We start from the raw sequence: 25,737 nt of genomic DNA on the forward strand, positions 1-25,737 counted from the left end.
CTGCAAACAGGATTATTTCTAAGTGAAGGAACTGTAAACGTTTAAATACAGGTACAAGCCTGCCTGGGTCACAGCAGGCTTTTCTTTTTTTTTTATTTTAATCATTTTGGTTTGTTGCCCCTTGAAACAGTGGCCTGCAGTTTTACGTAATAACCTCACTAATAACCCACTTTCCCAATGCCAATATGAATAACACAGCAATAAGAATCCCTTTTCTCACAGGGCAGAGTTTTTGTTTGCAGAGAGGTGGGAAACAGCTTTGACCCAGCAGTTGTTGCATTTTAGCTGATATCTTGTTATCTGACAGAAACAAATCCGTGTGCTTCAGTTCATCTTAAAATGCTGATTACCAGATAAAGGCATATCCTGCTGCCAGAGACCAACAGGGGAACAGTAATTATGGCTGTGCTGGATGCTGGAGCTCAGCTGGCAAAGGCTGGAAGGGTGATACTGGGTGTGCAAACACACAGCCAAGAGGTAGGGAGGGGGATCAGATTTTTATTCTCTCTGTCAGCACTCCTGCAACTAAAAGCAAAACCAAACCTCTTAGGTCTGTCCTTTTCTCATCTTCAAATCAGTGGGATCTGTTCTTCTCAGCATGAAGCATTTTCAGTCTTTTATTCCAGTACATAGTTGATGACACTGCTATTTTGATATCCTATTATTTTAGATTCAGCTCACACGTTTTGATAGGTGTATTTGACCATTCGAACATCAAGAATGGAGAATCAGAATCGGTTCCTCCATTGTTTTTTACTTCTAAGTCCAAAATTTCTGCCTGTAGGTGGTGATTTTGTGGGCCAGCTATTCCTTGCTGAGGCACAGAGGAGAAAAATGGACAGCAAAGATTTCTGCAGATGGGATTCTGTTCAAAAGATTGGTAATAAAAGAGCAAAGTCTAAACTCTATAATTAATTTGGACCAAAAAATGTGTTTAACGTCAAACCACCAGAGCGGTGATGGCTAGGAACCAGGTGGACTCTATTAGAAAGTGAGGAAGGGAGTCTTTCTTCTTTCTGATGGCTGCCAGGAAACATGCTTGTTTCAGCTTTTGCGTGAAATGATAGATGGGGGTTTTGAAGCCAAAATCTCTTTGGTTCTGCTCCTCCTCCCTTTGGGACATGGGTGCTGTGGATGTTCATTACTCACGTTAGAAACATTTGCCACAGGAAGCTCCTGGAACCGAGTTTGGAAAGCCATGAAAGCCCTAAAGGCAGCTGAAAACATCAGTGCTATCCCAGCACTTGCTGAATTGAATTATTAAGTGCCAAGATAAATTAATGTTTGTCTCTGAGTCATTCCCAATTTTACAAAGTCCAGGGTTTTCAAACTCCCTTGCTACCAAGAAAATCCTCTCTACTTGAAAAAGAAACCCCATCTTGGTGGTAGCAGCTTCCAAAATCTGGAACTGTGTTTTCAGAAGTCCTGCTTTGCTCTCTGGTAAGTTCCATTCCATCTCTCCTTGCCCAGTGAAATACCTGGAATATTTGCTTTTATTTATAAACAGGATTTTCAGGATTTCAGGATTTATAAACAAGATTTCATAAAGCATAGGCTAAAAAGCCTGTTCTGTGAGGTTATTTAGTTTATTGATATTTATATATTGAAATAAAGCTCAAGAGTTAATCTATGAAGTGTTATCCAATGATCTTGAACATCTGGATTGGGGATCCAAGATTTCACACAAATTGCATTAAGATTCTTGCCATTAGAGCTTCAAAATAAGGGAGATAAATACAACAAAATCATGAAGCAAGGAGGCACAGCTCTGTCTAGCAGGCCTGTGGGCTGAGATAACCAAGAGCCACCACTGTTCCTGGGGCTGGAACAACTGGGGTGCTGCAGGCAGCAGGTCGTGTTTGTCCTCAGGAGGAACACTGAGCCCACAGCAGCTGAGTCTCTGCTCCTACACCACGCTTGGCCAGTGGAGAAGGAGAAACAGGGAAGACCTGCCCTTGCCTGCCTTCACTCCCAGTAGCCCCGGGCACTGCCCCTGTGCTGGCCCAGCCCAGACCCCACATGTCCGTGGGGGCTGGCACTGCCTTTCTGGGGGAACGGTGCAGCCCCACGCTCCTCCCTGTGGGCTGTTAAATGGGGAATTACTGAGGCAAGTGGCTGGGTATGGGCCAACACTTGTGCCACCAGCAGATGCACCCCAACTGAGCACTGATCACCCCTCTCCACTGCACCTCCAGCCAGTGCCTCCTCGCACGATGTGACTTGCCCTGATGTCTCCCATGGATCTGAATGCAAACCAGAGTGCTTTCTCACCACCGTTCAGCAACCATCAGCTGTGCATCCCTCCCAGCACCTACAAAGGTCTGAAGTAACAGCCTTCACATCACAGATCTCTCTCTAGGCCCATATTCCATTTAGACAGGAGACCCACAGCCTCTTTCAAAAGCCGTGCTGCTTGAGCCTTATTCCCCTTACCCAGGGTCAAACCCAGGATTTCCTATGACTTCACAAAGATTAAGATGAGGCTTAATCTCTTCACACGCTCCATACCTCACCCCCACCTCAGTAATATGCCAGGGAGCGAAGAGACGTGATGGATGCCCCTTGCAGCTGCAATGAATAAAGCTGGGGTGTTTTAGCAGGTGTAAGTAATTTCCCTTGCTTAGCAGCGCCTGCGGCGTTAGGCTTCGCTGCCGCGGCATGCTGGTATACTGAAGGCTTTTTACGTTACAAATAACTTGGCACCTCATTTCACTGGTGGGTCTTGACCTTCCAGTTGGTCACATCCTGGTTTGTTCCCAGGATGTCTTTTGGAGTCTACTCTTTACGTCCTCAAAATTAAGCCTGGGTGATATCTGTGGATTGTTAGCTTCGGAGATGACCTTCTGGATGGATGGAACGTTCACCACCATACCAACAGGCTCCTGGTGCTCCCAATTCCATCACATCCCATCCTCGGACATGCAACCTTAGCCTTGTGCTCTAAAAACATACCCTGCACCACAACCCTCACATATCATCAGGCAACTGAACAGGAAGGAAAAATAAACAAACAAACAAAATAATAAATTGGGATAATTTAGGGCCACAGGGCACCCCAGAGGTCGCAGGGAAGCCCCAGCCCAATGCTAAGCAGCGTGGTCAGCATTGAACAACTTCAGTATGAGACAGTCCATCACACTGCAGGGCCAGGGATTGTTCCCTGGGACCCCTGCCCCCTGTACTGTTGTAGCTATGTACCGGTGTAGCATTTCTCACAGGCCAAGGAGCTACTTGCTCCTGGGAAGGTTGGGCATGTGTGTGGATGTGTATGCATTTGCAGAGCTGCACTCTGCAGTTGTGGCTTTCTAGAGGATACTGGTGGGTGGTTCAAAAAATACAGTAAGGATATTATTATACATATATAATTGTATTCTTTTAGTCTGAAATAAGCCCCTGGTAAATTTATATTTACTTGGCAGTGAAGATGTAAAACTTGGTTTGGCAGTTACATTTAGGAAAACACTAGGAACTCCAGGGAAAAAATACTGCCTGGCTGAGTAGGCTGAAGTGATGCTGAGAAATGGGGCTCTGTGAATCTGAATTCAACCCAGTTTTTCAGAGCTGCTTACCCAGTCTCCTTCCACCGTTGGCCAACTGACAGAAACTCAATATTTTTCTTTTAGTGAATGAAAACCATAGTCAGAAACAGCCATTGGGTCAGGATCATATGCAAAAGCTCCTCTTGTGCTTTTGTTTCCTAATTGCTCTTGGAAGGATTTTTCGGACTGGGCTGACGCAGTTGTGTGTATGAATTTCCTGGCAAATAAGGAAGGTGACTGTGTCCAAAAGACATTTAAGAGTGTGAATTCACAGGCTTTCCATGTCTAATCAAGAAGCGTAAGCCATTAGCCACATGTTCTCCATTTCCATCACATTTTTTCACACTTAAACAAAAACATGCCAAAGAAAAGGTGCTACATTTTTTAATGCCCCCAAATAGGAACCACGGGAGTCCGTTAAATGCTGTGGTCATTTCCAGCATACAAATCAATTTTCCTTGTGGTGGTGAAGTGGTGAATAATGCCTGGTTTGTTTAAAGGAGCATGACTGATTTTGGATGAAGGATCCTGTCACTTTGGCATTTTTAGTTTTATTTATTGCACACAACCGTATAAAACCTGGTACTGGTCTCAGTGCCAGGCTTACTAGTGGAAAAGCTGAAAGGACCACATAACTCCTGGTGCAGCAAAGAGGTTCTCCTCCTGCAAGGCATTTGCTGAAGTCCTGAAAAATTTTGAATAACATGGCAGAGAAGGATTTCATCAGCTGGCACCTTCTGGCTTTATTTTTTCTTCCATTTTGCCTGTGTCAAGAAGAATACATGGAGGTGAGCAGAAGATCTTATAAACCAGTGGCCAAAGTATTGCAAAGTCACCACCAGACTGGCCATAAAGGTTCCAGAAGCAGGGAAATATTGAAACAGCGGAGTCAACTTATAGAGTGGACTGCTGATAATAGCACTTCTGCAGACCAAAAAGTCCTGAGACCAGAGGTAGATGATGTAGAACTGACTACCTCAGACAGAGTCCAGGTACTCTGAATTAATCTTCTAAAGATATCTTTAAAGCTAATGAGATATTTTATTTTTTTTTTGCTAAGATTATTAGTGATTTATTGATGAAATAATTTTTATTACAGCTGTGTATTGGTCTGTATCCTGCTGGGTTGCTTTATAGGATCTTTTAATGAGCTGGTAGAACCAGCAGTGGTTGGGGTCACTGGTTTCAACATAAACAGAAGCCCCTTATTTTGCTGAAACTGTGAACTTGTACAATCATGTGTTCTGGTCTATAGTCTCTTAATTATGTCAAGGTATTCCTTATTTAATACATTAAAGTTTTAGAAGTTTTAGATTCTGTAAACTCATCTGGATGTGAAGGAAAAGTACAGAATTTCTAGAGGTATTTGGAAAGACTGTTATCAGAGGATAACTTTACTTGAAATTTTTTTATATGAAGTATATTTTTTGAGCTTGAGACAATGGAATTCTGAGTGTTCAAAGTAGATTTAATAATATATGTTAACTTGACAGTTTCAGAGAAAAAAGACTCATAATGAAACTCTAAATCATCTGTAGTATCTGTGTTTTAAGCTGTGAATCTCATGGCATTTCAGGAATTACAGTCATTAGCTCACAGCAAAGGGAAAATAGCATTATTTGGTTATACATAAAATATTGCAGTTGAAATCTAAAAGGAAAAATCTAAGGGCAGAAGATGAAGCTTTTTCTAGCACTATGCAAACCAAAATTCCACTCAAATTCAGTTTTTGTTGATGGATGTTTTTTAGAAACAAGAAGAACATGAGTGTTTTGTTCCTATTGCTGATACAAATGTTTGAGTCCTGTATAGTTCACCTTTTGTCATTTGTTATTTGAAACTCTTTCAGATCAAACTATGATATTTTGAATTCCAAAAATCATGGACATGCAGATAAGTGTTGAATAGTAACCTGCTTCATGATAAGCAGAAAAGAGATCTGATTTTAATTCTATCTTAGGCTTGAAGAACTGAAACACATCCAAGTATGGCAATAGGTTTAATGCACTGTGTTTAAATTTTATAGATCTTTGCATTTCATATTTCTTGGGCAAGAGTTGTATGTTCCTCCAGTGGACACAGCAAAATAGATATTTAACTGTAGATATGTTAAATTGCACTTGCACTATATAAACAGTGTAACCCACGAGGTACATAGTCCAATGAGCCACGTAGTGTGTGTGTAACTCTTTACTGCGGAGAGAACTGTGCAGCTGCATACTACAGACCATGTATTACTGGTAGTTAAAAAAGATTCCCCTTTAACTCAACATAATTTCAGATAATGCAGCACTTAATATGAAATCACAACAGAAAGTGTCACTGTTTTTGGGGTGCATGTGTCTCTCAGAGAGTTTAATGCAACACTTTTGGAGTCCTCTGCTGGGCAAAAAGGCTGTGAGATTAAAACTGAGACTGGCAAGTCTGAGCACAACTGATGGCAGCCATTTACCTGCCAGACCCTCTCTAAGAAGCAATCTTTGCTGGGGAAATGATGCAATTTTTGCCTGACTGAAATGAAATGGAGCACTAGGAGATGCATGACAGGGATAATCCATCACAGAGTGGCTGACGCAATAGGTATTTTCCATTGCCAAGACTCCAGGAATTTCCAGGTAGAGGAGGAAGAAAGGTGGCACCAACATGTTTCAATTCATGGGAAACACCTCTCTTCCCCTTGAGCTATCTGAAAACTGTTTCATACCTAAGTCCCTGCTTTCTTGATTATCTTGGCTCCGGCTAGAGAATTTCACTCTCTTGCTAGTGTTTTAATGGTCCCGTTCCCTGCTGCGGAATAGAGACAACATCATTCGCCTTCGCTGCAGTAGGTACAAGGTCAATTTCCAGGCTGCTGGTAACTTACATAAAACACAATGTGCATTTCTCAAGCACAAAAAATCTTAGTGACTGGGGATAGTTACACCAGACACATTCTTCCTTTTCAGGTTGCTCTTTGAAAACTTTCAGGTACCCCTCAACCTACTGGCATGTTACCTTGAAACTTGGCAATCTGGGTTTGTTTAATTCTTTGCAAGGGAAGGGGTATGAGGGCCTTAGTGCCCACAGAGACATGCTATTTTGCATTCAGAATGGAAGCCAAGAACAGTGGATGTACATTACTTGTCCTCTATATTTTCTTAGACAATATAATGGACACTCATAAAATTAACCATGAAGTGAAAAAAGGGCTGGGTCTCCAACTATGATTCGTTCACAGCTGTAAGTTAAGGGAATTTTATAGACCATTGGTTGCCTACAACTGCCTCCTACATACTAAATCATATGAAATTATGTGAATAGCCTCAGGAATATTTCCAGTTTCCTATCTGTATTACGATATCAATGTGGCAGATGCATTTCTCAAGCTTCTAAATCATATTCATGTCCTGAAAGCAATGCCAAAAATTCATTGCATACTAAAATTTATGTGTTAATGTCTACATAGGCAAGTAGGTTGTAATTAAACTCTGTCCCATTTGAGTGTATTTTTGCTTTAGGAACGGGTTTTTCCTTTAAATGTACTCTTCATGAAGTTCTCTGGTTTTAGAGATTAAAAGAATATCTTGAATATTTATTGTTCTTGGCAGCTGACTGTGAACATTTTTTTCCTCCTAGTCAAAGGATTAGTAAAGATAAGTCAATACTACTTTATGACTCGTGTGAGTAGTTATTTTGAAGTCAGTGGAACTGTTCTCATACAACCAAGTTGGCAGGACTTGCCTCACTTCACACATAATAACCTGCTGAGCTTTTTGAGAGGTAATGCCAAATAGCATTTGGTTATGACCAACACTAGTAGCTATTTCATGATAACGTAGCTGGTTAGCGAATAACATCGTTCAGGATTGCAGTGTTGGGTAAAAAAGACAAATCATACCTGCACAAAGAGAGTCTCACATGTAGTCCAGTTTGCTGGATTCATGCTGTCACTTACCTACAAGTCCACAATTCTAAGTTTTTGGATGTTTCAAGGCTGATATGACTTACTTGCTCTTTGCAGTTATGTATATAGTTTGTCTTCACATTTAACATGGATATGAAGCACTATCAAAAAGGAGCTGGAGATTTTAACCTCAGTGCAATGCTCAACATCAGCATTTCAGGTGGTGAAAAATGCTTGAGCAATTCCAGTCTTGTATTTGGCTCCCCTTCAAGGACTGAAAATGAGCTGAAAGCAGGGCTACTCTTCCCTCACATTAGGAAGCTTTAAACAGCATGTCTGGTGATTGTCAGTTATGTTTTTCCTAACAGCTAGGAGAGATAAAGCAGCAAGAAAGATACATACAGGTTCTCCAGGAACAGGCAGTCCAACAAGCAGAACTAATTTTTCTCATGAAGTACAGACCTTATCCAGAAATAAGGTAAAAATCATAGTATTGACCAAACCCCATAAATATGAGGTCCTTCTGCCCATTGACAAGTCCTAACATTTCCATAACTCTCTGAATGTGAAGCATATTTGTTGAGCTGTCAGGTCAGTCTTTATTCCCATGGTAGCTCCACCTTCGGTGGTTCCAGCTGTAAAGGACATGTTTCCATCCTATCGGAGGAGTTGCAGTATTTCAGTGGCATGAAAGGGGTTTTCTGTATCCGCAAACATAAACACCCAAGCCTCTTGAAATTAATGAATTCTGAGTGTGCTTGGTATTGTCCAAAACGTGGGCAGAAAGCTTTAGTGTTTCAGATCAAGCCAGTTGATGACCTTGAGGGCAGGAATGCAGTACATCTGCATGTTCATTTGGCAGCTGCCATCCCACCAGAGGCTCGATTGCTGCCGTTAAACCAGTAGGTCTGCATTAGGCAAGTAATTTGAGGATGATAAAGATGAGTGGAAACAAAGACAAAGAAGATAAATAGTAGAATGATTAGAGAAAAGTAGTAGTTGGATTGGTGTAACTATTCCCCCCCCCATCCCCGACAATTTAAGAACTGCAGACCTGCACCTCAGGATAATAGCAAAGAATTGTAGGGGGAAAAGAAACAAAGAGGGAGAAATGAGAAGGAGGTAGAGTAATAAAATCAAACCCTGGACCTCTACCTCAGCTGACCCATCAGAAGATTTGTGACTGCTAAACCATCCCAAGAGCCTAGTTATGAAGTCAAGCCAGGACTGAATGAGATACCATTAGTATAAATAAAATAATACAGAAAAGTACTGCAACTAAACTATTATCAGACTATTTTTACAGTAGCTGAGCTGTGTGTAATAAACCTTTTAGTTTATTTATGCTGCTATATTAGTTTCAGCATATAAATTGGTTTTCCTAGTTGTACGCACTCAACTACAAACACTCAAATGCCCCTAGTACCAGGTGTTGTGATCAGTTCAAATTTTTGTCATGTATCTTGGCACTTGTTTTAAGTTATCCCAACTTAGTAGCCTGTAAACATACAAGTCTGGAGCCATGAACAGGAATATGCTGCACAGACATTTTTTAATATCTCCTTCAGGTGGTTCAGCGCAGTTTTCATTACTTTTAGTGGAGGGTAGTTCATTGCTGAAGGTCAAATGAAGTCCCTTGTGTCCTACCATTTGTTGTACATAGGCTTGTTTGTCAACACAGGTCAACTGAAATACGAGATCAAAAAAAAGCCGGATAGGAACCTAACTGAAATATTCATCTAACTTTCATTACTTGGTATTATTTTATTTTCAAAACCCTCATTATCTGATGGGACAAGCTGCTTTTTAATATTCATATAGTTCTTAGAACACTGGAAGAGCTACTCCGTTAAATTTTGCAAAAATAACATCTTCAGGGATGACCCAAGTATGGGAGATTTCAGCTCAGATAAGAAGTGTTTTGAAAACTTATGAAATATATAACAGAGAATATATAATGAAGACCCCATAATCAACATGTATATGATTGATGCCCTCCATGAATGAGCTACTTAAAGCTTATTTTTGTGCACTTAGCCCCCACAAACCGGACCACAGAATCCAGACTGCAGTTCCTGCTGCCGTGGTGACTTTGGAGTTCGACTCTACCAAGGGCCCCCAGGACCTCCTGGGCCCCCTGGGATGCCAGGTGAGGATGAAGTTTAATTCATTTTTTCATCAGTCTAATTACAGGCTATTCTATGAAATATCTGAGATTGGTCCAGACATCAGTATTTGGTGACAGGTTCAGCAAAAAGTTTTTCTATAATTTCTGGGGAGACAGAGATTTTCAGTTAGACTCTAATGTCTTTTCCAGTGAAAACCCATTTGTTATTAAAATTCAGCTTTCAGAAATTTATATGGAAAGTAACCTTATTACATTTCTAGGGCAAATTGGTCTATCTTCTTAAAGCAGCATGAAGCTTCCATTAAAGTTGGAAGAACTTGCTCCCTGGAGTTGATTACTGCGATCACCTTTGAATATCCAGCTATGCTACTGTGTAGTGTTTCCAGGAGCTTTTTTCCATCTAGCACACTGCTAGCTGATATTTTACAGAGAAACACATGCTTTTATTCTCTCACTGGAATGTCTTCTTTTCCTTCTTTCTTCTTGTCTTCCATAATAAAAAGTACCTTCAACCATCCCCTCACCCCCATTAAAAAGGCAAAGAGAAGAATATGATACATGAGAAAAGGGTATACTTCGATCTGGTAACTGGTACGGAAAAAGAGGAGCATGTTGGTCTAAATTTGTTACAGCAGCTACCTCCAGGGATTTGGAAATCATCATTACTAAAGTGGACATATACCTTAAATGAACATGTCACTGACTGACAGATTTGTCTCACCTTCAAAAGCTTACGTCTTCTGTTATCACAATAAAAATGCAATTTCATAATCCTTCTGTGTCACAAAGGTACTGACAGTAACAGACATTACAGACAACCATACACCAAAAAATTTAATGTAGTGATTTTTGGGTGGAAACAGTTAACAGTAACAGTTCAATCTCACTGTTATGAAGTTAAATCTGAGTTTTGAAGTTAAACCTGAATGAAATGTTTCAAGAACTAGTTCAGTTGGAAATATATTGAAATAAATTGTTACTTCGACGTATTTTGGAAATTAGGCAAAATAAGGTCATAGGCATATTTGGTACTAGTGTGCTGTGAGCTATTCATGCATCAACCCTTTATAAAAATAGCTATGACCATTACAGAAGTAAGAGAAATCTAACAGTGTGTCCTCTTGTGCAGAAATATTGCATTATGGATTAATAAATTGTTGGCTTCTTAGAAGCAGGACATAGTTTTGGTTTAGACCCACACTTTCAAGGCAGCAGTGGACATACTGGGACACCGCCCAGCCCCAGCTTTGCCCTTTCCTCATGTGAGGATGTGTCTCAGTCACACTGTCTTGTCAGTACAGGATGCCACAAATGTATGGGTGACAGCAACATTCTGCACCCTGGGATCTGTCTGTCTCCTTCATCTGCGGCATTTCATATTGTTGTGCCATAAGGGGAATTACAACAGCTGCTTTTCCCTTGATTGAATGAAAAGTTGCTTGCAGACTTCTGTTCCGAACTGGTAGAGAAGCAGTTCTGGCTTTACATGAGGGATCATTCTTGTTATTTTTAAAGAGTTATTGATTTCTTTATGCAAACAAAAAACTGCTTAGTTTCTTCCACCATTTAGCTTCCTTGTTTGAAGTAAACCTTTTTCCCGCTACAGAAATTCTGAAGAATCACTTAATCATTAGATTTGGTCTCAAACACCATTCTTCTTCTGAATTACCAGAGCAACTAGTAACCATAACCAAGGTGACTAATCAGAGAACAAGCAGAGTGGCAAAGAATCTCACTTCAGTTTAGGCAGAAATAGAACAATGATGACACTAATTAATCCCTAAGTAATTAATTGAAAGGTCAGTCTTTTGCTTCAGATGGGCATAATAATTGCTCAGTAATTCTAGCCAACTTTAAAATTTCGTTAGTCACATAGACATTTGCTTAGTAATTTCCTCAGTAAATATCAGGAAGTAAGTAATACTGCAGATGCAGGTATATGTTTTTATACTGACCCTTTTTACAAGAAGCCACCTCAGAAAAGTTTCATTATAAAAATTTTGTCTTTCTTTAAATCTAGGAACATGCAATCGATCAACCCCTTCAAGCTAACCAGCACCCTGAGAATGCACAGTCTCCCATTTTTGGCACAGATGGGTCATTTGGTTAGTTTAAGGCTACAGCCATTCTTCATTTGTGTAGACATGTTTTAAAGTTAGCAAAATGTTATTCAAAATTATTCAAAATTATCTTATCCTATCCTAATTAACTTAAATTATCAGTATATAAGTTTTTACACAAAAGGGAAATCAAGAGTGCTTACGCAGGCTATCTGGTATGTGTCAAGTCAGTGGCTTTCACTTTCTTTGAGCCACACATCCACTGAGATCTTGTCCTTGCACATCTCCCCAACAATGCGATGACTTCAGACATCAGTCTGTACAGCAACACCCAGTTTGTACAGCAACACCCAGACAGCATGAGGGTTAACTCTGAAACATCAATCTACGTCATCAAAACCTTCACCTTCAGCTTAACCACACAGCTGTTTCTTATCCGTTGCAGCTCAGTCTGGTTTTTATGGTACTGAAAACTCCATGTGTTGCAAACTGGTGGAAAAGGACGCTATCACAGTCCTCTGTTAAAATGTATTATATGAAGTTATTTAAGTTAAACAGAAAGCTCTGTTTCCTTTAAGGAAATCATGGAAACAATGGAAATAATGGAGCAACTGGCCAGGAAGGAGCCAAAGGTGAGAAAGGAGACAAAGGAGATATGGGACCGAGGGGTGAGCGTGGCCATCATGGACCCAAAGGCGAAAAGGGTTACCCTGGGATTCCCCCAGAGCTACAGGTACAAAATCTCTGACTTGTGTTGGCTGCAGCAGTTCTCAGGTTATGGTTTTCTTCTCTGAAAAACAGCACCTAACTACTGTGATATACTTAAGAAGAAAATCTGCCTGTAAATTAATACAGTGAAAGACATATGTAGTCTTTGTCATGACTGAAAAATGTGCTTTGCCAGATCTTCCTGGAAAAAAAAGACACTGGGGTTTAATCTTTTTTTTAGAGTAAAAATCCAGCTGGGAAATGGGCAGGAAGAAAGATACATGGTTCCCTTTTAGGTCAGAGAGCCCGTGTCTGGGTCATTAAAGGACAATAGCAAGGACTATAATTTTTCTATCCAGCTGCAAATACATAACTGCATCTCCTATGGCACATGGAAAGAGTAGAGGAATCACTCAGGCCCATGCTTCTCAGGTCAATCAGGCTTTCTGAGATTCTCAGAAGCATATGTATCCAACTCCCCAAATTATGGGGTCAAAACTTCAGTGCAGACAGAAGTCCTTGGGTTTTGAAAAATACCCCTCAGTAGCTATCTATGGTTTTGTATGTCCAGATACCTTAAATATGTTGAGAAGCATGTAGGTTCTGCCTGTGAATGAACTACCCAAAAGCCAGATCAGCATAAAAACATGGGTTCAAACCTGAGCTGAAAGGTTCTGCTGAGGGATGGTATGTAGTTGTTTGGGCATAGTCCCACAGCTTTTGCATTAGAGCTTCTTTGTGTCCCAGGAAACTGGAAGATGTCCTTACGAGAGACCTTATATGTGTCTCTCTATATATACCTGCAGTACAGCAGAAATACGGTGTAGTCCTGTTCCTAAGGCAAGCAAAAGTAAATGGGACTTGGATAAATGAGACCCTTGGCTGCCATTGCAAAGAAGATGTAAAAGAGTTGTCTACACTGTATGGCGCAGTGTAGCAATGTATGTGCAGTTCATCTGCAACAGCAGGAAGAGTTGACTACCTCTGGGATGTAGCGCAGCTAAGGTGCTAAAGGCAAGATTTAAATGCATGGTAAGCCTTTGAGATGTATCGCTCCTAGTCTCCAGCTGCCGCTGTGGAAGGGGCTCCTGTAGGGAGCCAGCCCTTTGTGGGGGAATCCTAAAGCACTTCAGGTGGCACCAGAAGTATTTATATGGGCAAGTGATTGCAGCCAGATTCAGCTCCAGAGAGTCTACGTGTGAGGTGAGCATCTATGCTCCCATTATGATTACTGAGGACCTAGAAGAGCAAGTCAGCTTAATCTGACAGTCACTGCTGCTTTTGGGTATATGGGACTTCAGACACCGCATAGTATGTAGATCTCCAGAAACTATAAAGGAGTTTACATCCTCAGTCACACACACACACTTTAATGGAAGTGTCTTAGTCTTGACCTGATTCATACTCCCAAACCAAGCTCACCACTGAAGGGACAAAATGGTATTTAGCAAATATGCGCGAAAAGAAATCCCAGTTTCAAACCCTCTGACCATGTGGAAAACTGAAGTCCTCATCTACTTACAGATCTACACCTTTTAACTGAACGGTACTGTTTCCCAATAACTGTCATTCCTGTATGTTTTATATCCTCATAAAAGTCATGCAAATTAACAGAAAAATCAAGAGCACAACCAATGTCTGCAGTGTGGGAAAATGACTTTGGGTTTCTTTGCATTGTGTATGTTTGAGTTCTCCACCCTGCGTTGCATGAAGATGAGATAATTGCACAGAATAAAATTCACAATGAAAACAGTTTTCAAAATTACCGGACTTCTGTAATAAAGCAGATTTTTTTTAGTATTCTTGAAGAACTAACTGGAATTAACATTACAGCTGAAGTCTTAAAAACATATTTGCTGTAATTACATTCCACATAAATCCTTTTGCCATTTTAAAATAAGCTATCAGCAATTTTTTCTTACATAAAGACCATGGTAGTAATTTAAATAAAAACTGAATAACGGCAGAGGATGAACAAAAGAAGTTCATATTGCAATACCTATTTCCAAGTAAATTCTGTCACTGGTTTTAACAGATGTGTTTAAACATTCTTCACACAGTATAGCATATCATTTCTCATTAGCATAGTGCTTAGGAATTTTAGAGTGGGGTTAGGTAGAGGAGAAAACACTCTCAAATACACTACTGGTTTAAATACAAGATTATTTTGAAAGACCTCGCATGTCCATGTTGATCTGCTACTCCAAAATGAGACCTAGGGTAAAAGGACACTTTTTCCAACTCTTCTGATCAGCCCGAGAAAAGTAGCTTGGGGTCAGAGAGAATGTGAAATGGAATCTAGACAAAAAGCAGTAATTCCTTGCAGCTGCTTTCCTTTAACACATGATGAACTTCGATGTGATCCTGGCTGAGAAGCAAGACGTTAACAATTTGCCTTCATAGAAAATGCATCCATGCAGGGACAAGGAAAATCAGCCCAAGCTTTCAGCTCACATCTGGAGCTCCTCAAATTTCTGAGCAGATGGCTAATGATTTGCATTGTTGGACCGCTGCTTGCATTTGATTTTGCCTGTTTTGATTTTTTTCTTGTTTGGATCTGGAATCAAAAGAAGTTTGGTGTGGCTTTTTTTTAATACCAGTATAGCTGGAATCTCATGACAAATGTCGTTTTTGTGAGGGGAAATAAAAACTGTAATTGAACACTTCTCACCAAAGAAGTTGAGGGAGAGATAAAGTGCCAAGTCACTCTGTGACCTTCTGGCAGGCATCCAGGTGCAATTCCATCTGTACCCCCTTTACCAGCAGTGAGCTGGGAGGATACTAGACTCACAGAAGAGACCAACCCCTTCCCTGCCCACCAAGTTGGCAGGGTCATTCCCTGGTGTCTTGCTGAGGGTAATCTGAATTCTCCAGTGTGGGAGGTTTTGCACAGCATCCTATGAAACATTTTCCGCGGCCAATATATCTCACTGCAAGAAGCGTAACACGAAGCTGAAGCACAGTTTTCACTTTCTCTGTTTCCTCTTCTGGTCTCTGCCACCCTCTGTTGTCATGAATGAGGGTACAGGGCAACTGCTAAGAGACATAAATCACTGAAGGTTGAATCCCAGCAACTGTACTTCTAGACGACCTCTAATAAAAAGGGTTACTGTATCTCTGAAAGTAGTTAGCAAGAAGCAGTAATGTATGTGGATTTTACTGAGCTTTATTTATTTCACACATTCTCATAAAAGCAATAGCCAGTCTAAATGCATTGGGGAATATATAAAAACAAATTAAATCACTTTTGTTGGAAACACCATCCATTTTAATACCAGTTTTCTGTTGCATCATTCTAGACAGACTTAACAGTAAATAAAACCCCAAACGAAGGTCCTGACCTGCAAACACTTGCCCATACACTTACTTTTACAGTCATGAATAGTCCAATTGAATGCAAGAAGCCTAGTCCTCTTCCAGTTTCATTCAATGGGAGTTTTGTTACTGGAGTTTAATGGCCTTGGAGCAGGCCCTAGAAGAACATCTCTGTCAGTAAAATAAACAGACCACAAATACAAGAAAAAATTCTGTAGCTGATTCTTGTACACATGTGCATTTTGTGAATGACTGCCTGAGTAAGGACTGAACTTTTGCAGGTCGCATTCATGGCTTCCATGGCTACTCACTTCAGCAACCAGAACAGTGGGATCATCTTCAGTAGTGTTGAAACCAACGTTGGGAATTTTTTTGATGTCATGACTGGGAGATTTGGTGCTCCAGTGAATGGTAAGTGTTTGCAAACCAAAAAAATGCAATTCTGGGAGATAGAGATAGAGAGAAGTATGGTCAATAATGATGACAGACTAGTTAACTGCCTTTGCACAAGGCACTGATGAGACTCACTCTGCATAGCTCTTGATACCTACTTTCAGGAAAAATGAAACTGGAAACTGAGCAAGCCAAGAGAGGCACGGCCAGCCAGCAAGACTAGTGCTGGCACAAAGGCAGGAGGAGGTGGCATGGCCAGAGCTGGGGAGGGAGCAGGACCAGCTGCTTTGTGACCTTTAGCCCTTCAGTCACCGCAGTAAGATAACTACGTCCTTGATGTTGCAGCAGCAGCTTCACAGTCGCCTCCTCCACCTCCTGCCTCCAGCCGCTCTCTTCATCTCCATCTTCCCTCATGCCAGTTCAGCTGTGAGCTGGCCTGTAGCAGATGGGTGGCTGGAAATGAGGTATTACAGTTTTTTCTGAGTTATTTCTCAGCTGCATCAGTCTCCCATCTTATGCAGCTGTGGTGCAGGAAGAACAGTAGGAGACAGGGGAGTCAGGGCCATAACCAAAATCGTGTCGAAGCAAAGCCTGAAACCACCTTCCTTCACTTGGCCTTTCTCACCCTGCCATTCATTTACTCACAGCTATGGGAAAAGGTGTTAAAGTCGGGCCCCCTGAGCTTGCTGTAGCACATCTTACTGATGTGTAAGTGATGAGAGGTGTGTCCTCACAGCTGCTTCCTTTTGAGGTTAATGTATACATGGATGTCAATAAACTTTGACATATTTATATGTCATAATTTAATGACTTTGATGCAAACTCCAAGCTCCCATTGCAGGGTCAATGCTACAGACTTCAGGAACCAGGAGCTCGTCTTCCTGCCTGGGGGAGTCTTGTAGAGCTCATGGCATGGTTGCACTGACAACATTGTTGGCACCTTTCAGACCAAGAAAGAGCTAAAAAGAAAAAGGGTAATGGTGTGTTGTGCAAGAAGAGAAAGTGTTCACATCGTACGGCCAAGAGAACAGCAGTGAGTGCTGCTAAAACCACTCATGTCCTGCCTGACCTGGGCAATGTGGTGGCTGTTTGACAGCCTCTGTGGCTGAGCCCTGGCTGGCCTGGAGGCTGCCCCTCTAAGAGAGGGCAGGAGCGAGAAGGTAATGAAAAAATGGTGAGAGAGCGGTCACTAGGCTCAGCCTCTGACAAATTTCCCTTTCAGTGAGAACAAAGGGGTGAGTGGTCCTGCCATGTTCAGATAGAGCCATTTCTCTTGAACAGTACAGGGCAGAACCCCTGCCATATGCAGAATTAAAATTAGTCAGATATTGGCACACTGTAAGTGGAAGCAAAATACTCACTGAACAACTGGAAGGTAATTGTGCCTCAGCTATTACGTTTTCTGAGTAAGAAGCACAGATCTGTAGCATGACTACCTCCCTCTATGAAGCAAACACATTGTATTTGGTAATCTTTTCAGGGGTATATTTCTTCACCTTCAATATGATGAAACATGAAGATGTGGAGGAAGTGTATGTGTACCTGATGCACAATGGTAACACAGTTTTCAGCTTATATAGGTAAGTGAAGAGCCAGGCCATTTTAATGCAAAACACATGTTTGCACAGAGGTAATAGCCTGCTCACATTTCAAGAAACACAAAATTGTTCATTTTTTAAAGAAATTCTACAGGGTAAAATAACCAACAAAGAAAAAGACTGTATTTCACCCTCCTCAGCTTGCAAATTTGGGTGATGCTGGCCGCAGATCCTGCACCTAAAATTCAGCATTAAAACAAGTTCCTCAAAACTCAGGGGAAAGGAATTAGCACTGCAAGTCATGGTTGCAGTCCAGTGCCAATGTGTTGCCATTCTGCTAAGCCATATCTTCATCCTTTTTTTTGCCTGTCAGAGAAAGGGCATGTTGAAGTGTTCAGCAACTACTTACAGTCTTGTTAAAGACCAGGGGACAGCAATTTACTTTAAAGACGGAAAGCATTTCAACTGCAGTAGTAAGGACGAGTTAGAAGCAATGGTCCCCTATTTACTGGCTTTGTCACCATTAGCACATTTTGAATATAAAGTTTCTATACTCTTCATATTAGCTAGAGGATCATCAAGAACAGGATCCGTTTCGAGTTTATCAACTTCTATAAGAACCAGGTCAAAAAGCTTGTAGCCAGATGGATATTTGGAAATGATATGTGTTTGAAGAGAATATTATTTCTTTAATATCAACCAGGGGTCTGATGCCAAAACCAAGCTTATCCCCTGAGCCTGAATAAACAGACACAAAAGCTTAGATTGATCACACCGGATTTTAGGTACTGAGATGATACGAGGTTCATTTAAGCTGTCAAGGTTTCCTCAACAGCCTGTACCATAAGCACCACCAAAGGTGCTTCATTCCCAACAGATTTTTCCCGCAAAAGGAAAAAGTGTCTTTTTTTTTCCGCCTGAAGCACTGGTATCAGAAAGGGCAACAGGTGGAAGAAGGGAAACCAACACTCAGGCAGAGCCAGAAGGTTAGCCCACTGAACCCATCTGCATTCCAATGAAAGGTGTCAGGATGGAGTGAGCTGCCTGTCTCTGCCCTCTGCTTGTGCTAGGAGCACAGGGGCTCAGCTCACATGAGACTCCTGACCTGGAGGCATTTAAAGTTAGCTGGTGTGAATCCAAGGAAAAAAGCGTCAGAGGAAATCTGGAGTGTTGTGATGAATGAGCAGTTTTATTTTAAACAACATATTTGTTCATGTGCACTGGAAAAAAATACATAAGTTAAAATTCCAGAATTTCAGAAAGGGAGGAAATGATGCAATTAGGTAAGGTGCAAAATTTGACCAGAAGATCAAATGCAGAAAGATGCCAAAATTTCCTCATAAAGCTGGAAAAGTGTTGGCAAGCCTTTCAAGAAAGTTTTGCTTAGGATAACAATGTGTTTTCTTGGATTCTTTTTGAAAGTTGTTTGCTTGATCATTGTTGAGAAACAAAAAGCTGACTTGTTAAAATATTCATCTTTAGCTATGAATCAAAAGGGAAAGCAGACACGTCAGGGAACAGTGCAGTCCTAAAACTTGCCAAGGGAGATGAAGTTTGGCTGCGAATGGGAAATGGAGCCCTCCACGGGGACCATCAACGCTTCTCCACCTTTGCTGGGTTTCTTCTTTTTGAAACCAAGTAAAAAAAGAAACAGCCTGATAGATGTTTATCTGAGGAAACTTCTTTTTTTGGAACCGGTATTTTTCTCTGGACTGTGGAATAGCGTTACAATAATGAAAAATCAAGAAGGCTTGTTCTGATGCAATGCATTGCTATTTGTGTCTCAGAGGTGAGCTGAATCAATTGGGTAGTTGACACAGATTCACAGATGTATTGTCATCTGGGTTATGTCTAGTGAATTGTTAAATGTTGCTATTGCTCTCTTCTCCAAAGTGACTGAAAAACAAAGGAAAAGGATTTAAAATAATTTAGAGAGCAGTTTGCACAGTAAAGTGAGTTTTGTCTGTAGATATACTTTAGTCAAGTATATGCCAGGAACTGAACAATTGACTCGTTTTTCTGTTCACTTATTCAGTTCTTATTACATGTTCATTTAAGTTTGCATCATGGAAACAGGCCTGAATGAATTATAAGTAGGCTCAGCTGAGACCACATTTAAAGGAAGAAGTTTTTACTGGACTAGGATGAACTTTACAAATAGAAGAAAAAAAAATGTGAAAATAAAGTTATCAAAGATTCAGGTTTATTGCATTTCCATCTCAAACCTCTGAAGATGTATCTGGTATCATATTTCATAGATTTTTAGTATGTATTTATGCTCACTCTCTTTCTCTTAAAAAAAAAGTAGTAGTAATTCTTGCCTTACAGCAGCTTGAAGCTAAAGTAATTTAGCCTACAGTGTGCAGGGGATCAGGCAAGGGAAATGTAATGTTTCTTCTAGCCTTCAAACTGTTTAAACCTGATGTATCTGAATGCAAGGTGTCAAAGCAGAAGCATATACACTGGAGAAGTTGGGATATGTCAACAGCACAAACAGAGAAACACAAGCTTTGTGGAGTTTGGAGCTCTTACAGAAGGACGTACCTTTGAATATTGCATATTTACTTAACAGTGAAGTTGTTGATAAAGTTTTCCTAGCAGCCTTCCAAGAACTAGTATTTCAGGAAAAGACATTGCAGGCTGGCAAAGCAGCAGCTACCCAGTTCAATATTTAACTGGTGAAAGCAAACGCTGTCTGGCTCAGAAGTTCTGGTCACAGTAAATTGGGCCATTCTTCAACATTAATATTTGCCGCCAGCTTTTCAAAATTCGGGTACCTGAAATTCTGTCTTGCTATTTTCTTTTCATCGGAATCAGCACCAAATATACTAAGACAATACTGAAGTCTGATTGTGTCTTCTGCTCACTCTGGCTCTCCACACACAATCTAATGAAATATAAATTACATTTTAACACACATTAAGTTTTAACCTGACATTACCTGCCTTTAATGTATAACAAGTAGGTGGGGTTAGGAAAAATTTATTTGATGTTCTTTTATATTTGATACAGACATCAGTAGCGCAACAATAGAGTGAACCAATCAAAATCTGCCCTATGAATTTGTATGTTCTTGTACACATTCCTAGTGTATGTAAACCACACCTTATGAAAAATGCATGCTGATGCTTGATGATTATGCCTTGTGATTTTTTTTAGTTTTATCTATCAAACACAGAAAATATTAGCTTTAATGAACGGTTTTCCAATGAGTTTTATTGTTTCTTTATGATCTTGGGTCAGGTTTGCACCACTTAAGTTTTCAAAACCTGAGACCACGTTATTTCAATAAATTCTGTAAAATTCTGGCATGCCTTCAAACTAAGACTCACCCACCAGGTAATCAGATAATGTTATTCTTTTGGAATAAGTGCACAAGTTGTGTGAAATATACAACATCACAAGCTAATGTTAACAGTAGGAAAAATCTTGAGAAAAGTATTTCTTGTTGTGTTAGGAATCTTTACTTACTTTGTAAAACATACATTTACCCAATAAAGAGTAACATTCATAAAACTATACTGCTTTGTTTATACCTATATTTACCAGGGACCTTACCATTTGAAGACTATGGAGATATATTCTTAATATGTATTTCCCAAGCATTCATTTTGCTATTGAATAGGAGAAAGCCAGCAAAAAGGGTCAAAATATATTTACTTTATATATGTGTGTGTGTGTCTCTCTCTCTCTCTATATATATACATATACATGAAATTTAAATCCCCAAGGTTTCCTCTGGGGACATTTTTCCTTTATGGCATGGCCATTTTAATCCTTTTCAGCCAGAATAAAGCACTTAGAAACTTAGAAACTATGATACATACACTCATTTTAAGCTCCTTTACATTATCTCTTGTGATAACCATGATAAAAAAGAGAGCCAAATGTTGCCATCCTCATTTTATGTTGTTTTCACAAGTTTTGTGAAACTTGGTTTGCTAAGAGTGGAAAGCAACTAAGAATTGCCACAAAAGCTTCTGACAAACAGCAGCATGGTCTCAGTTCCAACATTAAAGCTAAGAAGTTTTTTACATCAAGGTTGAAAATTCCTAGCTTTTGCATGAAATCTCTGTGGTCTCTTCTCTGCAAAATTACTGCATGCAATCTCTGCTGAGTGTGTAATACTTTACAAATACATTGTCAACTTACATATTCATTTCAAAGATCCTTCAAAAATATAGCAGCTGATGTAAATTCTGTGTGTGTGTGTGTGTGTGTGTGTGTTCCTGCTCCTTAAAATTATCGTTTTCTATTCAGTAGATCATGTGGAATGTATGGTTTTCCTCAGCAATTTTTATGAAAACTAGTCATCTTCCCATTGCTGCTGATAATGGAAAGCTTCTTGCTTAGTAGATGCTCAAGACAAAGTGTCTACTGTTAAAGACTTTTGTCCTTTTTTATAAAGTAGATGGTATCCTGTAATTTGTTACGAGTGAGAAACTTTCTGGAAACTCAAAAGATGCAGCTTGGAATATACTTAATGGTTTCTTGTCTGCTAAGCTGAGTTTATGTCTCTTTCCTCCGCTCCACGAGCTCTCGGATTTAACCAAAACTTGGCAAGAGCTGCAAGCCCCTGCCTGCCACGAGAGCTGTGGTTTGGTAGGCGATATCCTGCCCCTGTGGTAGGAGCTGGCATCCTAGCAGAAGAAAACACTACCCCACACAGAGACAAGTTGAGTTCTGCTCTGTGTGAAACACCAGCCCCCACTCTTGGTTCCCCCTTGCCCCTGAGACCCATGGACCGCTGTCCTTCCCTGTGATGTCCTTGCAAGGCAGCAGCTCTCATCTCCAGCTGTGTTAGGAGCATTAAGGGCTGCATTTTGCAAAACAGGTCTGTGTGCCACTTGAGAGATGCTGGCCAGACCCCCTTGGCTGAGGGAAAACACAACTTTTGCATGAAAAAAATGAACTAGAATGAAACCTAATTGACGGAAAATGTCTTAAGTCTGGGTCCCAGTTTCATGCGTGGTGTGTTAAAGAAAGCAGAAAGCAGCTCAGCCTAATTAGAAATCCCGGAGAAAAAGAACTATCTGTGGTTTTAGTTTCAGAGACTAGTACATGGCCTGAGGGTTACTGAGTTGATTCTGAGGAAGCAATTCAGACTGACAACAGTTTGCAGCCTCAGTCCCACCAAAAACCTTGTGAGGCAAAGGGAGAGCTTTAAAGGAACATTTTTCTAAAGGGAAAATAAGGAACACACCCTTCACTCACATCTTTCATCTTCCCCATGAAATTTTGTATTGTGTTTCCTCCATCACACCCTACCTCTTTCTGAAACAGTTTTTAATAAAAGTGTTCTTTTATTAAAGCTTCTTTCTTCTACATACTTCACATTATCAAAATGATGTTTTGTGCTCAGAACCAAAAAAATCACACTAGGACAAAACATGCAGGGAGTCGCTGAGTGGTGTGTGAAAAGGCCCACAGTTTTTCAAAATTTTTTTTCTATTTTGTAGTTAGTTCTGCTTCAGCCACCTAAGGAAATAAAAACCAATAGTGACCACTTCAAATTTAAAAATCTGAGGCAACAGAAGGAACTGTGCAAAGCAGCGGCCCGAGCTGGGTGTTCTACTTGGATACCAGTAGAGGCAGACACAAACTCTAAAAGCTATCGTCATAAATTAAAAGAACTCAATACGGTGTGCACTTCTTAGTGTGACCAGGTTCCCTTTTACACCAAAGGGCGACAGCTCCTTCAGTCTTTGGGCCAAACCACAGAGTCCTAGTAGGTGTTAGAGGATCTGCAGTGCTCTGTTATATTCATTATCAAATAGTTTCCTTGAGAGAATTATGCAGCACAGGAGTAGCAGCAGAGAACAGCCATACTTCCCAAGCCTCATCCTCTTGCTCTCTGGTTAAACAGCTACATAAAAACCAAAACAGTGCCAAAGTGCATTCTCCAGCCCAGAGTTATTATGTGACTATGTTAATGCTAATTAAACTTTCTCAGCCTCCATAGCAGGGTGTTTGCTTGTGAAGCTGTCTGTTGGGACTAGTCCCTGGCTTGCACTAACTCTCAAGTAGTACCCAAGAAAAGTTGGGGAGATAGCTCCTCGTCATGGGCTAAAGGCATTTGCAGGACCATTCTGCTAACATGGTTGCATAAACCACCCATTTTGGTAACACAACGGTACAATCCAGCAATTCCCAGGCATGGAAAGTCTTCTTGCTGTTTAATTCACTAGTGTGTATATCATCCCTGACTACCTTGCAGGCTCAACAAGGACGAGTAATAGGCATGGGAAGAGACTGTGCTGGCTTCTCGACATTGCAAATTCCTCCCAATAGGATTGGTGAGGTCACTCTTTTCCACCACTGGATTGATGAAATAAGTACATAGATGTTGGCATGAAGACCAAAGACAACAGTGAGAGAGGTTCAGTATTGTGCATCTGCATTTGAAATGGGGCAGGGCATCCTCCATGAACACACTCACAGAATAACAAAACCCATGTGGTACAAGGTTTTATTAAACAAAGAGACTTCTTGTGTTAACTGGGGAAAAATTGCACAAATGGAGTTTTACCCCTGTGCTTTCCTGAAAACAATCCAGCAGACATAAGAAATTCCACAAAGAGCAGTGTTTTAAAAGATTCACATTGTTACAACACCAAGAATGGAGATGCTAATCTTAAAATCATCTTTGACATCTCAGTTCCTGTTTCCTGTGAACGTGTCTCACAGTATGTTTCTCACATTACCTAGTCACATGCTGCGTCTCTGCCTCATCCAGCAGCAATTATGTGGTGCTTTCTGAATAAGGCACGGGCCATGTACTGGAATGTGATAGCAAGAGATGAATATAGAACAGCTTTATTTGGTAAATTCATCCAAATGCACCATTAATAAAGCACTGTTACTATAATAAATAGACCAGACTAATATATAAGAAAGAACAGCAGCATTAAATTCACCACAGCAACCTTCATTTAGCATTTTTTTTCAGTTTCTGAGAGCTTTGTTTTTCAATCTTAGTCTTTGAAATAAAAACTCTCCATGCTCTCACAGCATACTAAAGCTGATGAGAGTCAAGGAAGTCTATAAAGACTGGAACTTCAGTCCAGGAGATAGGAATTCAGAGTTTGTGCCATTCCATCATGTGAAAAGTCCTGGTCTGCAGCTGAAAGGGCTAGATGGAATGTAATTTGTTTCCTCTTCATCTTTCAAAGTAGAAAGCAGCAGAAGTATGATTGTTTTCAATAAAATCTTTCAGATACTGCATCACTTCTGATCAATGCTTTCTTCACTCCAAGGCTACCTGCTTCTCAGAACAGTCCATGTTTTCTTTGTCATATTATCAAAGGCACACAAAATAAAGAACATGAATTAGGTATGCCACAGCTAAGGCGCAAATAAATGGCTTATGGGCAAGCTGATGGAAACAGTTCATAAAAACAAAGGCTTATCAATCCATCACACTAGCAATGCAAGAAATTGCCTTAATGAATGCAGTGAACACCACTATCCAGCAAGAATGGTTCACTGGAAATAAATTTAGGGCAGGATGGCCAAGTGGTTGCACGTGTAGTGCCCAGCACAGAGCTGAAGCTCAGTATCCAGGCAAACAAAATCTGGGAATAACCCTGGTTTAAAGTTTCCAGTCTCTACGATAGTGGTTAATGATAAACTTGCAGGAAAATATTTATTCACTACTGATTAACCGATATAAAGATTATATAAAGCTACTTGCCAGTCTTTTCATCTAAATCATGAAAGCACACCATAAGCTGTGACTCAAAGGAAATAAAAGATGAGTATTTTGGTTCAGGTACAAGGGTGAAAGTCCAAAGTACAGATATCACCGTCACAGGCACCAGTGGTTTGTTATCCTACTAACAGAGTACCAGGGGCCAAATTTCTGACACTGTGGAAGTTAATGGCAAAGCTTTTCACTGCAGCAAGGCCAGATCATCACCCCAATGACTGACTGGACTAAACTCACAAACAGTAGCTTTTCTAGGATATGTCAGTTTAAATGAAGTAACACGCAACAGCCTATACGATTACTTTCTGTGGATGAGGCTAGGATTTAATTTCTAATTCTATAATTCATAACTTCAGAGCCAGATTTTCAGGCAGAATGAATTCACAACTATTTTAGAGGAATTTATCAATCTCAGGATAGATTCACTTTGGGGCTTTTTGCTGGTGTGTGATGGGATGTACACTT

The 25,737-nt window shown here is 40.4% G+C and overlaps 1 protein-coding gene across 2 annotated transcripts; it reads left to right on the forward strand.

Annotated features, from left to right (window-relative positions):
• Positions 1–4,205: 4,205 nt before the first annotated feature.
• On the forward strand, positions 4,206–19,215 carry C1QTNF3 (C1q and TNF related 3). 2 transcript variants are annotated; one of them, XM_040580465.1, is made up of 6 exons: positions 4,206–4,531; positions 9,460–9,571; positions 12,189–12,343; positions 15,915–16,044; positions 17,507–17,606; positions 19,047–19,215. In XM_040580465.1, exons 1-6 carry the CDS (start codon positions 4,244–4,246, stop codon positions 19,204–19,206), a joined length of 945 nt encoding a protein of 314 aa, XP_040436399.1. In that variant the 5' UTR covers positions 4,206–4,243; the 3' UTR covers positions 19,207–19,215. The 2 variants fall into 2 exon arrangements, with proteins under 2 accessions (XP_040436399.1, XP_040436400.1); XM_040580466.1 differs by having other exon boundaries at positions 4,206–4,327.
• The last annotated feature ends 6,522 nt before the right edge of the window (positions 19,216–25,737 follow it).

This window comes from Falco naumanni, chromosome Z, assembly GCF_017639655.2.
Source record: "Falco naumanni isolate bFalNau1 chromosome Z, bFalNau1.pat, whole genome shotgun sequence".
NCBI classification, from domain to species: domain Eukaryota; kingdom Metazoa; phylum Chordata; class Aves; order Falconiformes; family Falconidae; genus Falco; species Falco naumanni.